The sequence below is a fragment of the Diadema antillarum genome, unplaced genomic scaffold, assembly GCF_040938485.1.
Source record: "Diadema antillarum isolate AM-2024a unplaced genomic scaffold, OU_Dant_1.0 seq00001710_RagTag, whole genome shotgun sequence".
Taxonomy (NCBI): Eukaryota; Metazoa; Echinodermata; class Echinoidea; order Diadematoida; family Diadematidae; genus Diadema; species Diadema antillarum.
The window spans coordinates 58211-72049 of NW_027272399.1; the positions used below are offsets into that span (position 1 = coordinate 58211).

The following is a 13839-nucleotide window of genomic DNA, read 5'->3' on the forward strand; positions in this document are numbered from 1 at the left end:
ATGTTTTGAGTCTAAAAAATTGGGAGGGGTTGTGAGGTGATGAGATTATTGACTCCATCATTTTGCATATACCAGGTATTGTACTGTTCAGAAAAAAAAAAATATGTGAAACTTTAAAATCAAGTTGTCTGATATTACTTAATTTGATTAAGTCAACTTAACCGTGGTATAGAGTTGCACTTCAGATTTGAACTAACACCACAACAGCACAGTACAACATTGCCCTTATATGTGTAGCCCCCCATCATTTCAAACATATATCTTGCACTGACACAGACAACAAATAATGGAGTCATAATACAGATTAAAACACTGCAATAATACCCTATCCTTACGAAGAGGTGCATTGACTCTATCAAATGTGTATAGCTTAATATAATCACATTCAATAAGGGTAAAAAAAACATCTGCAAAATATAGACGAGCTGATTGGATAAATCTATTTTAAGACAAAAGAAAACTAAAGTTTGATGTCTTGACTAACTTCTGTCCAAAGTCTCAAAATGTTACATGATTTAAATGTTTGGTTTTTTTATGAAGCATGTACGTTCATACAAGAATTTGATGTTTATGAACACCTATGGTCTATATGACATACCTTACCTTTTGCAGTTTTGACTGCAATTAAACTTCAAAGGTTATTAGAAAGGGGAAGGGACATCGTCCTCCAACACTTGAAATAAATACATATGCTAGCTCAGAACACAATGACACTCCAACACATAAATTGTGTGAAATCACATGCACATATCAAAATGTAACCTCTTACCTCCCTCATCTTCCAGCAAACATCACAATGATCCAATCACTGAGAGAAACAAAATAAATGGTCAGACAAACATTCCTCTTTTTCTTTTACTTTGCGTACATGGTATTTATTAGAAGTGCTAGAAATCTACAAATCATTCAAGGTTTGATATGTCACAACACTAGAAACAGAAATGGAAGTACGAAGCTGTCGCAATGTGATGATCACACACCAATGATTATTTACAAATGAAAGACTATCGCATGGTAATCATATTATGAAAACAAAGGACAACTAAAGAAATGATTTGATTTGTTCAATCACTAGAATATCTATCTCTTTATCTTTTCACTATGCTAATGGGAAATCTAAATCATAGATCTTGACATTGATCTGTACTCTGAATAAACTTACTTATCAAGGTATGTCAATAGTTTGGATGGATATATTATGCACTGACATTTACAAGTATTGTTCCTTTAAATTGATCTATTGACAAGTAATTTCATATCAAACGTGACTGCAAAGGGTAAAGATACCACTGGTAGATAGGCCAAGCCTATGGTATCAAATACTGTATGATTTCCAAAAAATAATCAGTGGTCTCTATACATGCTGCCATTCAAGTAAAAGAAGAAGAGAAAAATCAACCAAACAAAAATGTGAAGAATGTCTAACTGTCCCTGTCATTTTTTGGATGGTCAAATGGACCGACTCTGAATACATCAAGTCATAAACCCATTGAGGATGGACTGATTTTGCTACAATACACATTTTCCATAGACACTTGCCAGAGTATAATCAGGCGGGACTTATCCTCAAAGGATTAAGAACCAGTAGTGTGTTCACACTACACGGAGTGTAGAACATCTAAAACCTTGTAGGCCTTAATCGAAAAAAAAGCTTGTTATTTAAGATGTTGGTCAGCATATTTCAGGTAACCCATGGTCACATGATTAATGTGCATGGCTCCCCCCCCCCCCACACACACAGACCATACCATCTCTGCAAACCACTTGATCCTGTGATAAATTATGCATTCCTGTCAAAGTACTGCATACTCACATAGGTATTATGAAGAAAAAAAAATACAACCTAGTAGGGCTTCCAAATGGTTCTTACCACAGGGCAACTTTAATTTCTGGTTTCTCCACAGCTTAAAAGTATAAATAGACCACACATACACTTTTAGAAATGACAAAGATGATCACTAGTCTTTTGTTTCATTTGTTTTCTCCAAAACATTGTTCTTTCATCAAAGATCAAATACATGCATCTAGACAGGAATGTCGATGATAAGACAGGTTTGGTTTGTCCATACAATGATTAGCTCAGAATGAAAATATACTACACCTGCATTCTGAAAGATACCACCATGTATTGCAGATACTGGGATATTCGTCTATATACATTACAGAATCATTTTGTAGTCCTCCCTCATTTTGTTGTCCTCCCTCATTTTGTTGTCTCACATACAAAATTCTGTCCAGTACGTTCAAACCAGAGTGACATGCAAAAGTATCAAAAACATGCCAGAGAAGTTGCTCATTTGACCCGAAGATCATCTACACCATCATAAACAATGAATAATCCAAAATATTTATATCACTTTACTGAAAGCTTTCTGTTCATGATTTGTATCGAATGAAATATCACAATATCTTCTTATCAAACTGTAGGTTACCACTTCCCTTACCTGACTTTGCTGCCTAAATACCATATTTTTTTTCACTGGTAAAACACACAGACCAGCATGTGGACCAAGAAAGAGGTCAATAAAGGCATATTCATCATTACCAAACCTTTATGAAATAACGCACAAAATAATGCTTACTAAAGATTAATTTTGATATGTACATAACATTTCCATTAAATATGAAGCAAAAGTCGGGAAGTAATTTCTGAGATAGCTCACATAACAGGATTTACATATCTTAAACTGAAATATCTTCAAACAAAATATGCTTTCTAAATTCATTCATTCTTGTGATAGAAATATCACAAATATTTCCAGGTATATAAATAGAAACTGGTAACTTGAACAGGAAAGAAGTCTTTGCGTGAGCATCAGAAGAAATCATATTCATATTTATATGAATTCATTTATCAGTAGATCACACAATATGTAAAAATATACATCCATTGTGAACACAGTTCATATAGCACAGTTACAGACTACACACTCTTGTACACACATATCAATATTGCATATTTGCATAGCTGATATTACACATACACACACACACACACACATACACACACTCACATTCACACACCCATTCTCTATGTACAGACAGACATTGTATTACTCTTGGAAAATAAACATTGTTTCTCTTAAAGGCAGGAAAGATAATCTGTTTAAATATATCAAAGTAACAAATATATATATCAACACAATTTCTATCAGATATGAATAAAACTTGTACATGACTGCACTTTCCATGCAATTTACATGTAATTCATCATAATTTTATGAGAACAACACGTTAGAAAGTGTGCAAACTGCAAGCATGAGTTTCATTCTTATTCCAATACAAGCAATTCCTTCAGAGGAGGTACCCAAAAGGCATATCTTTTTTTTTTTTTTTAAATTTCATGGCAGCATTCAGAAAAAAAAATTACATTTTGAAAACAGAGAGAAAGACAAATATGCTTTATGTTTGCTTTTAAGCCATATCAGGCTAAAAAAACCCAGGACATCCCTTAGTTGGTTTAAACCTCTAGAGGCCACATATGGGATATCCAGAAGATGATAAAGTTGCTATCATCATTGAATGAATTGAATGCAGTAGATAAAGACAATGATTTCCCCTCTTTAAAATGTTACATAACTTGTCCATTTTGCATTTCTTGTTTGCCAATAAAGAATACCCAATAGTTGTTTTGAGAGCTGTCCATTTGAATGCAATGATGTGGACAAGTGACTGGCCTCTAAGATGCCGTAAATGCATGTGTGGTGGCCTGATTTGGGTTACTGTTTTGCACATAAAGAATGTGTCCTAATGGGACACTAAGAGCACACTGCCTTTGAAATATCATATCTGTGATGAACTGTAGAATTAGCAATGATTTCTTCAGGTAAATATCTTGTCATGTCTGACCAAGGAGATACTACCATGGTCTGACTGAATAATGACTGTCAGTCAGTCAGCTTTATATTGTCCATTTTTGTTCAAATATTTCCTCTGTTCTTTTTTTTTTAACATCGCTAAAATGTTTTCAAAACAATATATTTTAGAGCTTTCGTACCTTGTACATGATGTTTGTAGAACTAAAAAAATGACACCTAATTTATCAATCTCCAATAAGGCAACAAGGTATATATCACATCACACAAAATGACAACTGTGCAACATCATACAAAATGGTAATTATGTAACTGGGTACACATGAAAGATTAACCATATATCACCAAGAGGGAAAAAAAACCAAACTGTCACATAAAAATATTTCTGTATCTAATTAGAAATTACAAGGGTTAGCTATTTCAACCATCCCTTTCTTTAAACACATTAACACTGGGTGATCGCTATTGTCAAGCACTGTTTCTTGAAGTCAGTAGCACACTTTTTTTTCATAAAGTAATGTGAGGGATGTACTGAATACCATTACTTTACAGCTGCCGTGGATCAATGCTCTCTGCAAGAAATACTTCATAAATACATTCTCAGAAATCCATCAACATTCTACGATGGACTGATTAATCTTTCATCTAATTACTGAAATCCCAAGCTGACAAATTTCTGAACTGGAGTTGCTTAATTTCCCTGCAATGTAGGCACTGACAGCAGCAAGAAAATTGATTCCAATGAAGAGGTGATTCTAATACTCTGCTCAGTGCTCAGCAATTGGGCAGACCTTTATGAGAATATCAATCAGCTCGGAACAGATTTACCAATTTGTGTTTATATCACTATGAATCCATACAGCAATTTATAAAAAGAGCTACACCTTTCATTACAAAGCCAGGTTATCAGCAGAGTTTGTTCCATCCTAGAAGAACAGGTAGAAAATTCCAGGGACGGCTGCATTCATCATCTCAACACAGAGACTTAATATTGTTAAAGGTATGGTTTGTTTGGACTGCTGATGAACATTGTTTCTTGTGAAATGCTTGGAAGACACCAAAAGCTGATACTGAGGACATGAGGTAAAGTTGAGCTGGAGCATGCTTATTATGAATTTTTAAAGTCATGATGCACTTTGCAAAATCGAAGGCTTTTACATTAAAAAACTGGCATGCATGCAGGAATAGGTCACAGGAAAACATGTGAACCCTGTGCTTCTGTTCTGTCAGAACCATGGGCAGCTACACTGATACTGTGTACAGGGCATTTCTAGGCAGTGGATCCAAAAGGGCTAATGTGAGTTTGTTTCCTCGAACTAGGCTGACCGATAAAAATCCAAAAGCCACAAAACTCTTAATCATTAGAATGATATGAGCTATTACAAAGTCACCGATATTTCCTAGAAACTGTCAAGATGCACATTGTGCCCAGAGAACTCTTCAACTGAGCCCTGTAAAAGAAAACAATATTTCCAAATGTTGGCGTTGCTATGAGCAAAACAATATTTCCAAATGTTGGCGTTGCTATGAGCAAGTGCATAAACTTTTTCTTCACAGTACAGAGCAGCCGTGTCCCACAGTTAGACTCAAAACTACACTTGCATCGCGTACAGGAGATATGTTCATGATAGGTGCATCATTTTTTCCCCCTCCCATTCATTGCTGTTACATCATAGATCTTTTGTTTCACTCTTTTGTCAGTCATTGTGTCCTTGTTTGAGTGTCAGCTCACATGACAACACAAGCTTTGCTCCCTCCTGAAACCTTCTCGCCATTGGTGTTTGTTCTGACAACAGTGGAGCTGTTACTTCCGCCAGACTTGGATTGCTGTAGATGCATGAGCTACAGGAAAGGAGAAAAATAAGAACACAGCATGGTCAACACAGTGAATCGACAAAGTAAGATGCTATCAGAGCTAGATTTTATCTACTGCCCACATGCTATGTAAATATGCTCAGTTACACCAATTCTAATATTTGACTTGTGATCTTGTTTTCGATGAAGTGGATCAGTTAAACCATCATTGTGTTTTCCATACGTGATCCCAACTTTACTCTCCTAAATCTCCTAAACTTAATCAAATCCTGCATATTCGTGATTTAGAACTGAATCTATTTTTTCTCTGTAGAACAATGCAAAAGAGTCAGCAATGTATTGGATGGACCTTCTGTGTGATTACATTGCAGTTCCCATTGATATAACAATAAAAATTAGAGATATTGATTAGACTGCAGTCAATGATACAGAATCTTTTGCTAGACTGCACATTCTTCCTCACTTCTAAACTTTGTCTCAGGTATATTCTGAAGTATTATATATTCTGTTTGACATGATCATAAAGCACTATCATTTACTTAGCCAATCTGTCACACTATAAGTGGGGTTGCTGATGTTATTTGCTTTTCACTTGTAGGTTATAGATGAAACAGAACTGAAATAAATTTTCTGATGTACATCTAGTGACAATGGAACAGTACATTTGAATGATTTGCTCCAACAAAATTATTGTCTTGAATGAAAGGCAATTCACCAAATTTAAAAGTTCAGAAGAATTCGAGAACAAAATTATGACCATATAATTTGAAGCAAGCTATGAAATATGACTTCTTCTTGGTGTCTCCAATGAGCTCTTTGTAGAAGGAGAGATAAAATGGTCCTTATTGTGTTCCTTATTTCCTTTTTTTTTTGGGGGGGGAGGGTACCTTCCACACACATTTCATCAATTTCTTCAAGATTCTACTCCATGTGCACTATGGAGATAAGTTTTTAAACAGAAGGAATATTCACTCCTTCATTCTAATTCCACAAAATCAACACTGTTTGGTCCTTTGTCACCAATACAAAACATTAAAATTCTTCATAAAGGTGTATCATGTTAAAACAAAAGAGATAACATTTTGGAGGTAACTGTTGGATGTTATAGTAGACTGATTCACTATCCCTTCGATGGTCATAATTTTGTTATCAGATTCTCACTGTAACTCTTCTGTTGTAGTCTTATTTGCATATGATTCCCTTGGGAAGTGCGATATACAGTTGGTGACCAATGACCAGGGAGATGGGTCTAACAACACAACCTAGATGAAATCAAGGTGCTATATACGCTACTGTCATTTGATGCGTGAATGTGACAAGTTGCACGTGCTTTTCTGGCAATCTGTTGGCAGTGACATAAAATGATCTTAAGATGCGCCATGATCCTGCATGCACCAGATATATAATATCATATATATAATAACAATCATTCATTCTGATAATTGGCAAGACGATTACTATTACTGCAAGGAATGACAATGAAAGGATGAGACAATAATCACTAGAAAGCTGCAAATGGGGAAAAATAATGAATGCAAAGATGTAGAGTATCAAGTCATGACATTAAAGGGGATGGCTAGTAACTGATCAGTGGGAATCAGTGGGAATGCTGAGGGATGATTGTTCCAATCCTTGTGGGATTCATTTAAGAGTACATTATATATCTATTCTTGTGTGAAAATTATTTGCTTCAGAATGGTCTCATATTCAAGTAATGTGCAGTTTAATGTTTCCAGGTAAGAGTCCCTGGTCAGTGACGGGGCATTAATCTGCACATTACTTGAATATGAGACTGTTCTGAAGCAAATAATTTTCACACAACAGTAGATATATAATGTACTCTTAAATGAATCCCACAAGGATTGGAGCAATCACCCTCCAGCATTCCCACTGATTCCCACTGATCAGTTACTAGCCATCCCCTTTAAGGCGAAAGCAATGATGTTCAATGTATGATCCAGGGAAGACAGGATGATGAAATGAATGCATGAGTGACATGTACTTTGAGCACACAATTAGAGTTTGTATTTTCATTAATTCATAGACATGGAGAATAGCATCTTTGATAGGGAATTCAGGAGAAAATGCAGTAGACAAAAAGGCAAGTAGTATGAAACTCATGTCTCTCTTTGTCATCATGCTCATGGTCAAAAGAGAAACTGAAAGTTATAGCTGATTAACTGAAATATTTCTCAAAATTAAAATGGAAGAAAGAGATCTTTGATAATTCACTGATATCACACTGATGTAAAAAGCATATATTATAATATTTCCAGCATACACATAAAATACTTTACTAGCCACAACACAATGGTGATAATTAACATGTTCTGAAATTGTTCTAATACTAACAGTGTATATTATCTCAGCTGTTCTTAAAACAAAACAGTATCTGTCATTTGCACATCCTCCAAAAAAAAAAAGGAAGTGAAACAACAACTGAAATTAATTGAAATTACACTTGCAATGAAATGTTCAAAACAAAAACTGGTAAATTTGGCAAGCAGTTAGTACTGAGATGAATGCTGACAATTCATAGAGCACTGCTCATAAAAGGTAAACATGCATTTTTTAGTGCTTTGCATTTGACTGTCATTGGCATATAGGATCACTTGCAATAAGTGGTGAGAAACGCGTGTTAGTGGCAGCTAACAAGTCATTCTCACAATGCATTCAGACCTTATAAGTAATTTCCCATTGATAGTTGTAGAACAACCCTATAACTATCTAGAGGTTTGCTGCAACTTTGTACTTACACATGTACTAACTGTAATTTTTAATGGATTGGTATGAAAGAATTTCTGTAGCTGACTACTTGTGAACAGTCAACTGCTGGACTGGGTCGTGGGAATAATAAATCTGTGCAAATGATCACATTATGAAACTCATTGTACGCTGACTTCCTATTTCACAATACAATTCCTGACAATAACAAAGAAGATCTAAAAAAGTACTAAGCTGTTTGACAAACATTCTCAAAAGGGTATTGATGACAGTGCTCTGCACTGAAGTGGAACTCTATACTCCATATTAAAGTTGATTTCAATCTGTTGAGGACCGACTGACTTTGCTGTAACACAAATTTCCCACAGACACGTGACCAAGTATACTGAGTACTCGGGACTGGTCTTCAACAAGTTAATGAAAAGGCCAAATTAAACTAACAGAATGGTACCAGTTTTATTCAATATAGGCCATGGCGAGTAAGAATGAGGAAGTTTTGGAATTGTACATAATATTTCATGTTCAGTAGAGTATATCATTATAGTACAGCATTGTAGCTGCACAATATAAATGTCCTTTACTATTATCATTATTATTTTCACAAAATGGTAATATTCATCACACCAGACACATTTAAATTAGATAGTCATTAATGTCACGACCTAACAAGTTTCTAGTATGTTATGAACAAACAGAAATCACTTCATTAATCATTGTGAAGATACCACCCTGCCCCTTTAAACTTGTAATATGCTGAAGTCAATATATCTCTAGAGCAAACAGGGCCCCATTTCATAAAGCGTTGATATGATAGCAACTCTTGCTGGAATGGCAATTGTCATGGTAATGACAAGAATCTGACTTTCTGATTGGCTGTTACTATGGGAAGTTGCCATTCCAGCAAGAGTTGCTATCCTAACATTTTTTATGAAATGGGGCCCTGATGTAATGAATATCACTTTTTGTCTATTTGAATTGATTAAAACTATTTAATCTGTGGAGATCTGTGTTTAGGTCAGTGGAAGACTTGTGTGGTGATGACATCATCACTTCATCTAATTTGCATAAAAGACTGTGACTGCTTGTGAAACTTATGAACAAGATTTCATGCTACATGAATACACTTAAGAGACACAATATCCATCATATACTTTCATGAACTGATGTGTCATAATGAGTGATAATTTAGGTGTACAGCAATGACAGTACCAGCAGTTTAAAGCCACCACACAGTGATAATTTGCGCACGAAAGCTTCAAACATACATTGCAATGAAAGTTAACAAAAAAAATGATCAAAATGAAACCAAGTAAATATGAAACTGCTTTAAAAAGAGCTCAACATACAGTGCTGCAAATAATTAGAAATAGCGAAACCAAATGTTTTTTTTTCCCTTTTTTTTGAGGTGAGGCTCTATTACCTCATAAGTTCGAATGGTCAGCAGTTGACAAAAATATTAACACAACTGTCTGATTATTCAGAAAAAGATGCATACGATAATATTGCTCTTTTCAGCAACTGAAGTATATCTGGTATATATACATCTTCTTCAAATCATGAATTTCATCACACAATCTGCATCCACATTGATGATACAGTAATGGCAACATGACAACATCCCAAATATTTGATACACACATACAAACACGCAAACACAAACTCACACACTTTAAATATCAAAGTACATTCATAATTTCATTATGAGTGATAATATGTATGATGATAGCAGTTTAAAAGAGGTAGACTATAGAACTTTAACATAAACACTGGATGAAGGGAGTTGTCACAGACCAGTTTACTAAAAGTCAAGAGTTTTTGCACCCATCTTTAAATAGATACTATTTTTAATAACCAAAGATATGCATCGCACAACATATCAAAAAGAATATTTCAATAAGTAATATGAGTTCCAAATACCAAATCCTATTTGATGCAGTAATTCAGTGCCTCATTTGTAGGTCCCAACAGGTAATATTGATAAATTTGAACATAATTAACCGAAATTATGATTTATATGACCACAAGGACGTAATTATCAATGCTTATGGCAGGGCTCCATATTAACTTTTTTGCTTGGTGGCCCGATGGGGCCACCAAAATCCTCAATTTCAAAGTTTTGGTGGCCCAAGAGAAAAATTTGGTCCCCCCCCAAAAAAAAAAAATAAAAAATAAAAAACATTAAAAGTCCTAGTTTTTTTTAATGAGTCAAATATTTAAGTTTTATCGTAACAAAAATTGGAAGTTGGACATATCTACTCATAAATAAACCTCAACAAACTCGCAACACTCACTCTCATGCACTCATTCAGTCCTTTTCATCCATCCTTTAAACAAATTTAATTGTTAATTTCTGGCGCAAAAAGTTACAAATTTATTGACATACTTTTCAACAAATTTATTGACATACTTTTCAAAAAATTTTGGTGGCCCGAGGCGGGCCATCAAATTTGCCCTTTTTTGAAATTTGGTGGCCCGTCTTTCATTTTTGGTGGCCCTGCTTATGGGTATATGCAAGTGACCAAAGGACCAACAGGTTCAAACCCCTTTGAACAGAAGGTTTACATTAATGATAAACTGGTCTATTCAACTCTCAGGGAAAGATATATTCTCTCTCGACATGCTGATAATCATCAAGAAGGATTAAATACTCAAATGCTTGATAGAATCAAACAGATATAGATGAAGCTGAAGAGATCAGAAAGAGATAGACAGACAGATCCCATATAACCCAGTGAAAAGGCATGCAAGCAATTTGAGGTTGGAATCGATATGGGCATTAACAGCGGCAGGCATCTCTAGATGAAGAAAGCACACATTTCATTCCAAATTTTCCTCACATTTGAGGCAAAAAGCCTACATAACGGCACAAACACCCGACTGAGGTTTCTTTCCCGTAGCCGCCGTTTGAACCTGTTGCATCTACAAACGAGAAATACAAATAGGACAGAGCATGACAGGGGACTTGGTCTCCGTGGTGTGGGCCAAAACATAAGTGTGAACAGCGGCAAGAGAGTAGCAGTGATTGCTGACAAGACTGGGGGAATTTGGTACATGAATCGAGGATAATGGGTGATTCACTTTCAGTGAACTTTGACCTTGTAGGTTTTGGACTTCATTCTTAGGAACATCCCAGACCCCCCCCCCCCCCAAAAAAAAAGAGAAAAATATATACAAACGGTATATATATCAATTCATTAAAAATCCACGGGCAACAAATTGTTTGCCAGCAAAAATCTACAATATGTTAATTCTTAATCAATGTACAAAAGGTCTCCATCTCATTACTTGAATTTTGATCAATTGCCATGGGTTCAATACTCATACTCATAGCTTTGTGAATTGCCCAATAATTTGTGATATGATTTGAAAGCAATAACAGTCAGTAATCCCTTATCCAATTCATCTTGTTTTCACCAAACCCATGAGTCATTTTATTTTCTGTTAATACTGTCCATCTTACAGACTGTAATTGGAACATTAAAAAAAAGCCCATTGATACCCTTCATGCATAGGCCTAAACTAAGCTAATCAAGATGCAAATATTGAAGACGTACAAAGTCATATAAAACAGCCATTTTTTTTTTCTACAGGAGTTCTCTGTAATTTTCTCTTTGTTTTTGGTTGCATCTTCAAAAGTGAAGAACATACATGGCAAAGCAACAGAAACCTTTTCCTCCTTTATCATGACAGTAGATTAACACACAAAGTAGTCTCAGATTGTGTCTGAGCAAAATCTGAACAAAAACATAGTGCAGTATATTATCTTTTTTTTATAATGTGAAGTGTGGGCTACAACACCAAGGTAGTTTTGACATCAAAGACAGTATAACAGATTTCTACCACTTTTTTTTTTTTTTTTTAAGCACCTGAATAAAAACCAAACACCATGCATTCAAAATGCAGAATGTGTTTTGAATTTGTTGATACAGTTATCATGTAAAGACACAGAAATTCCAAGAAATACATTTTTACCATGAATATCCAATTATTCATTCATCCCACACATCCAACCTCTTTTTGGGAAACATTTGTGATGGAAAGTGGGTTTTACATTCTAGGCTGAGATTTGAAAAGAAAAGAAAAAATCTGGGACCATATCAAAATACAAATCTTCACAAGCATTTACAATGGGTTGCTATGAGACACTTGAATTCTGGACATGGTAGTGGGATTCTTAACTCTCATATATTGTAAAGCTGCCATCAAACACTCAAAGCCACTTGCACATCAACATATTTTTTCAGGAAAGAAATATAACAGCGATTTAAGTAGAGGGGAAATATAAGATTTTGTCAAATGATTTGTACCTTGACACCTGTTGCCCGTAAAAAGCATGAAAGAACAAGGCTTTATTGCTAAATATTGGTACATATTCAAGTAGAATCACATATATTCTCACAGTCTGCACATACAACCATAACATACACTTTCATTAAATCTTGTTTGCCGTACACCTATGACAAACCACACACTGATTCACATCACAAACATTAAAGTCTGTTCTTGCAATGCACCATCTCAGACTGGAAAAGGATAACAACATGTTGGTAGTTGGGAAAATGCCCAGTAAAATCAACATGCAGTTAACATCTAGGAGAAAGAAGTAAACACAAAAATATATATATCCAAACAAGAGCTCCAATTGAACAAAGTGTCTGAAATTACATGGACAAAAGAAAAATATAACTACAGACACGTGAGTACATACATGGGTGTTAAGTTGAACAATCTGTTAAATCAAAGTGAGAAAATCTACATGTCACTGTTAACATGTTGAAGTGCATAATTATCTTTTTTTAAAAGGCAAGTATACACATTCTACACACATCAGGATATGAAATATATTTTTAGGCAAAGAAAAGTTAAGTGAGGAGTAATCACAGTTGCAGCCTGTGTTACATCAACACGAAAACAAGGTATGGTGCTCAAAGGCATTAGTAGAGTGCAAACATGTTGAGTAATATTATTTACAGTTTTACATGAAAATATGCAACATCTCATTAGAGAATGAAGCAGTGACATTTTCAAGTATTAACATGGAAGCATGCAGACTACATCAGTGCTACAGGCGATGCAAGCATGTACATAGCGCTCAGTAGTGTAACAAAAGTTGACTTAGTTCAGTGCTGTAAAAGATGAAAAGTTAGCTGTGCTGGGAAAAGAAGCAAATGTTACTCTTTGCTATTATAGGAAAAAGCTTATCATTTGTTCTCTCTAAAGTGTTTGAAGTGTCAGTGGGCAGAAAAAAGCGTGAATTTTTGTTCTTGAGACTGCAAAATAGAGGAAACTTATGAGCAATGAATAATAGCTGCGGAAGTCACACAGTTTGTAGAATCCTCCTGAATTTTTTTGTTTTGATTGTAGAACAGGAGCAAGTGTAAGCTTGGCATGAGCCTTGACATGAATAAGTAGAGCCAGCGAGTGAGGGAGAATACATAAGTGGGCTACAGATTGTTCTCCCCTGGGGAGAGACGGGTGGGTATCG

General features: G+C 35.1%; 1 protein-coding gene across 1 annotated transcript in view; it reads right to left on the minus strand.

Moving 5' to 3' along the window:
• Nucleotides 1–5400: 5400 nt before the first annotated feature.
• LOC139711833 (kinesin-like protein KIF28P) overlaps nt 5401–13839 on the minus strand; it is a 54300-nt gene continuing 45861 nt past the window's right edge. The window contains exon 26 of the mRNA XM_071623683.1: nt 5401–5657. Within this exon, the coding sequence (XP_071479784.1) occupies nt 5544–5657 (114 nt within the window). The 3' untranslated portion in view covers nt 5401–5543. The remainder of the gene's footprint in view (nt 5658–13839) is intronic.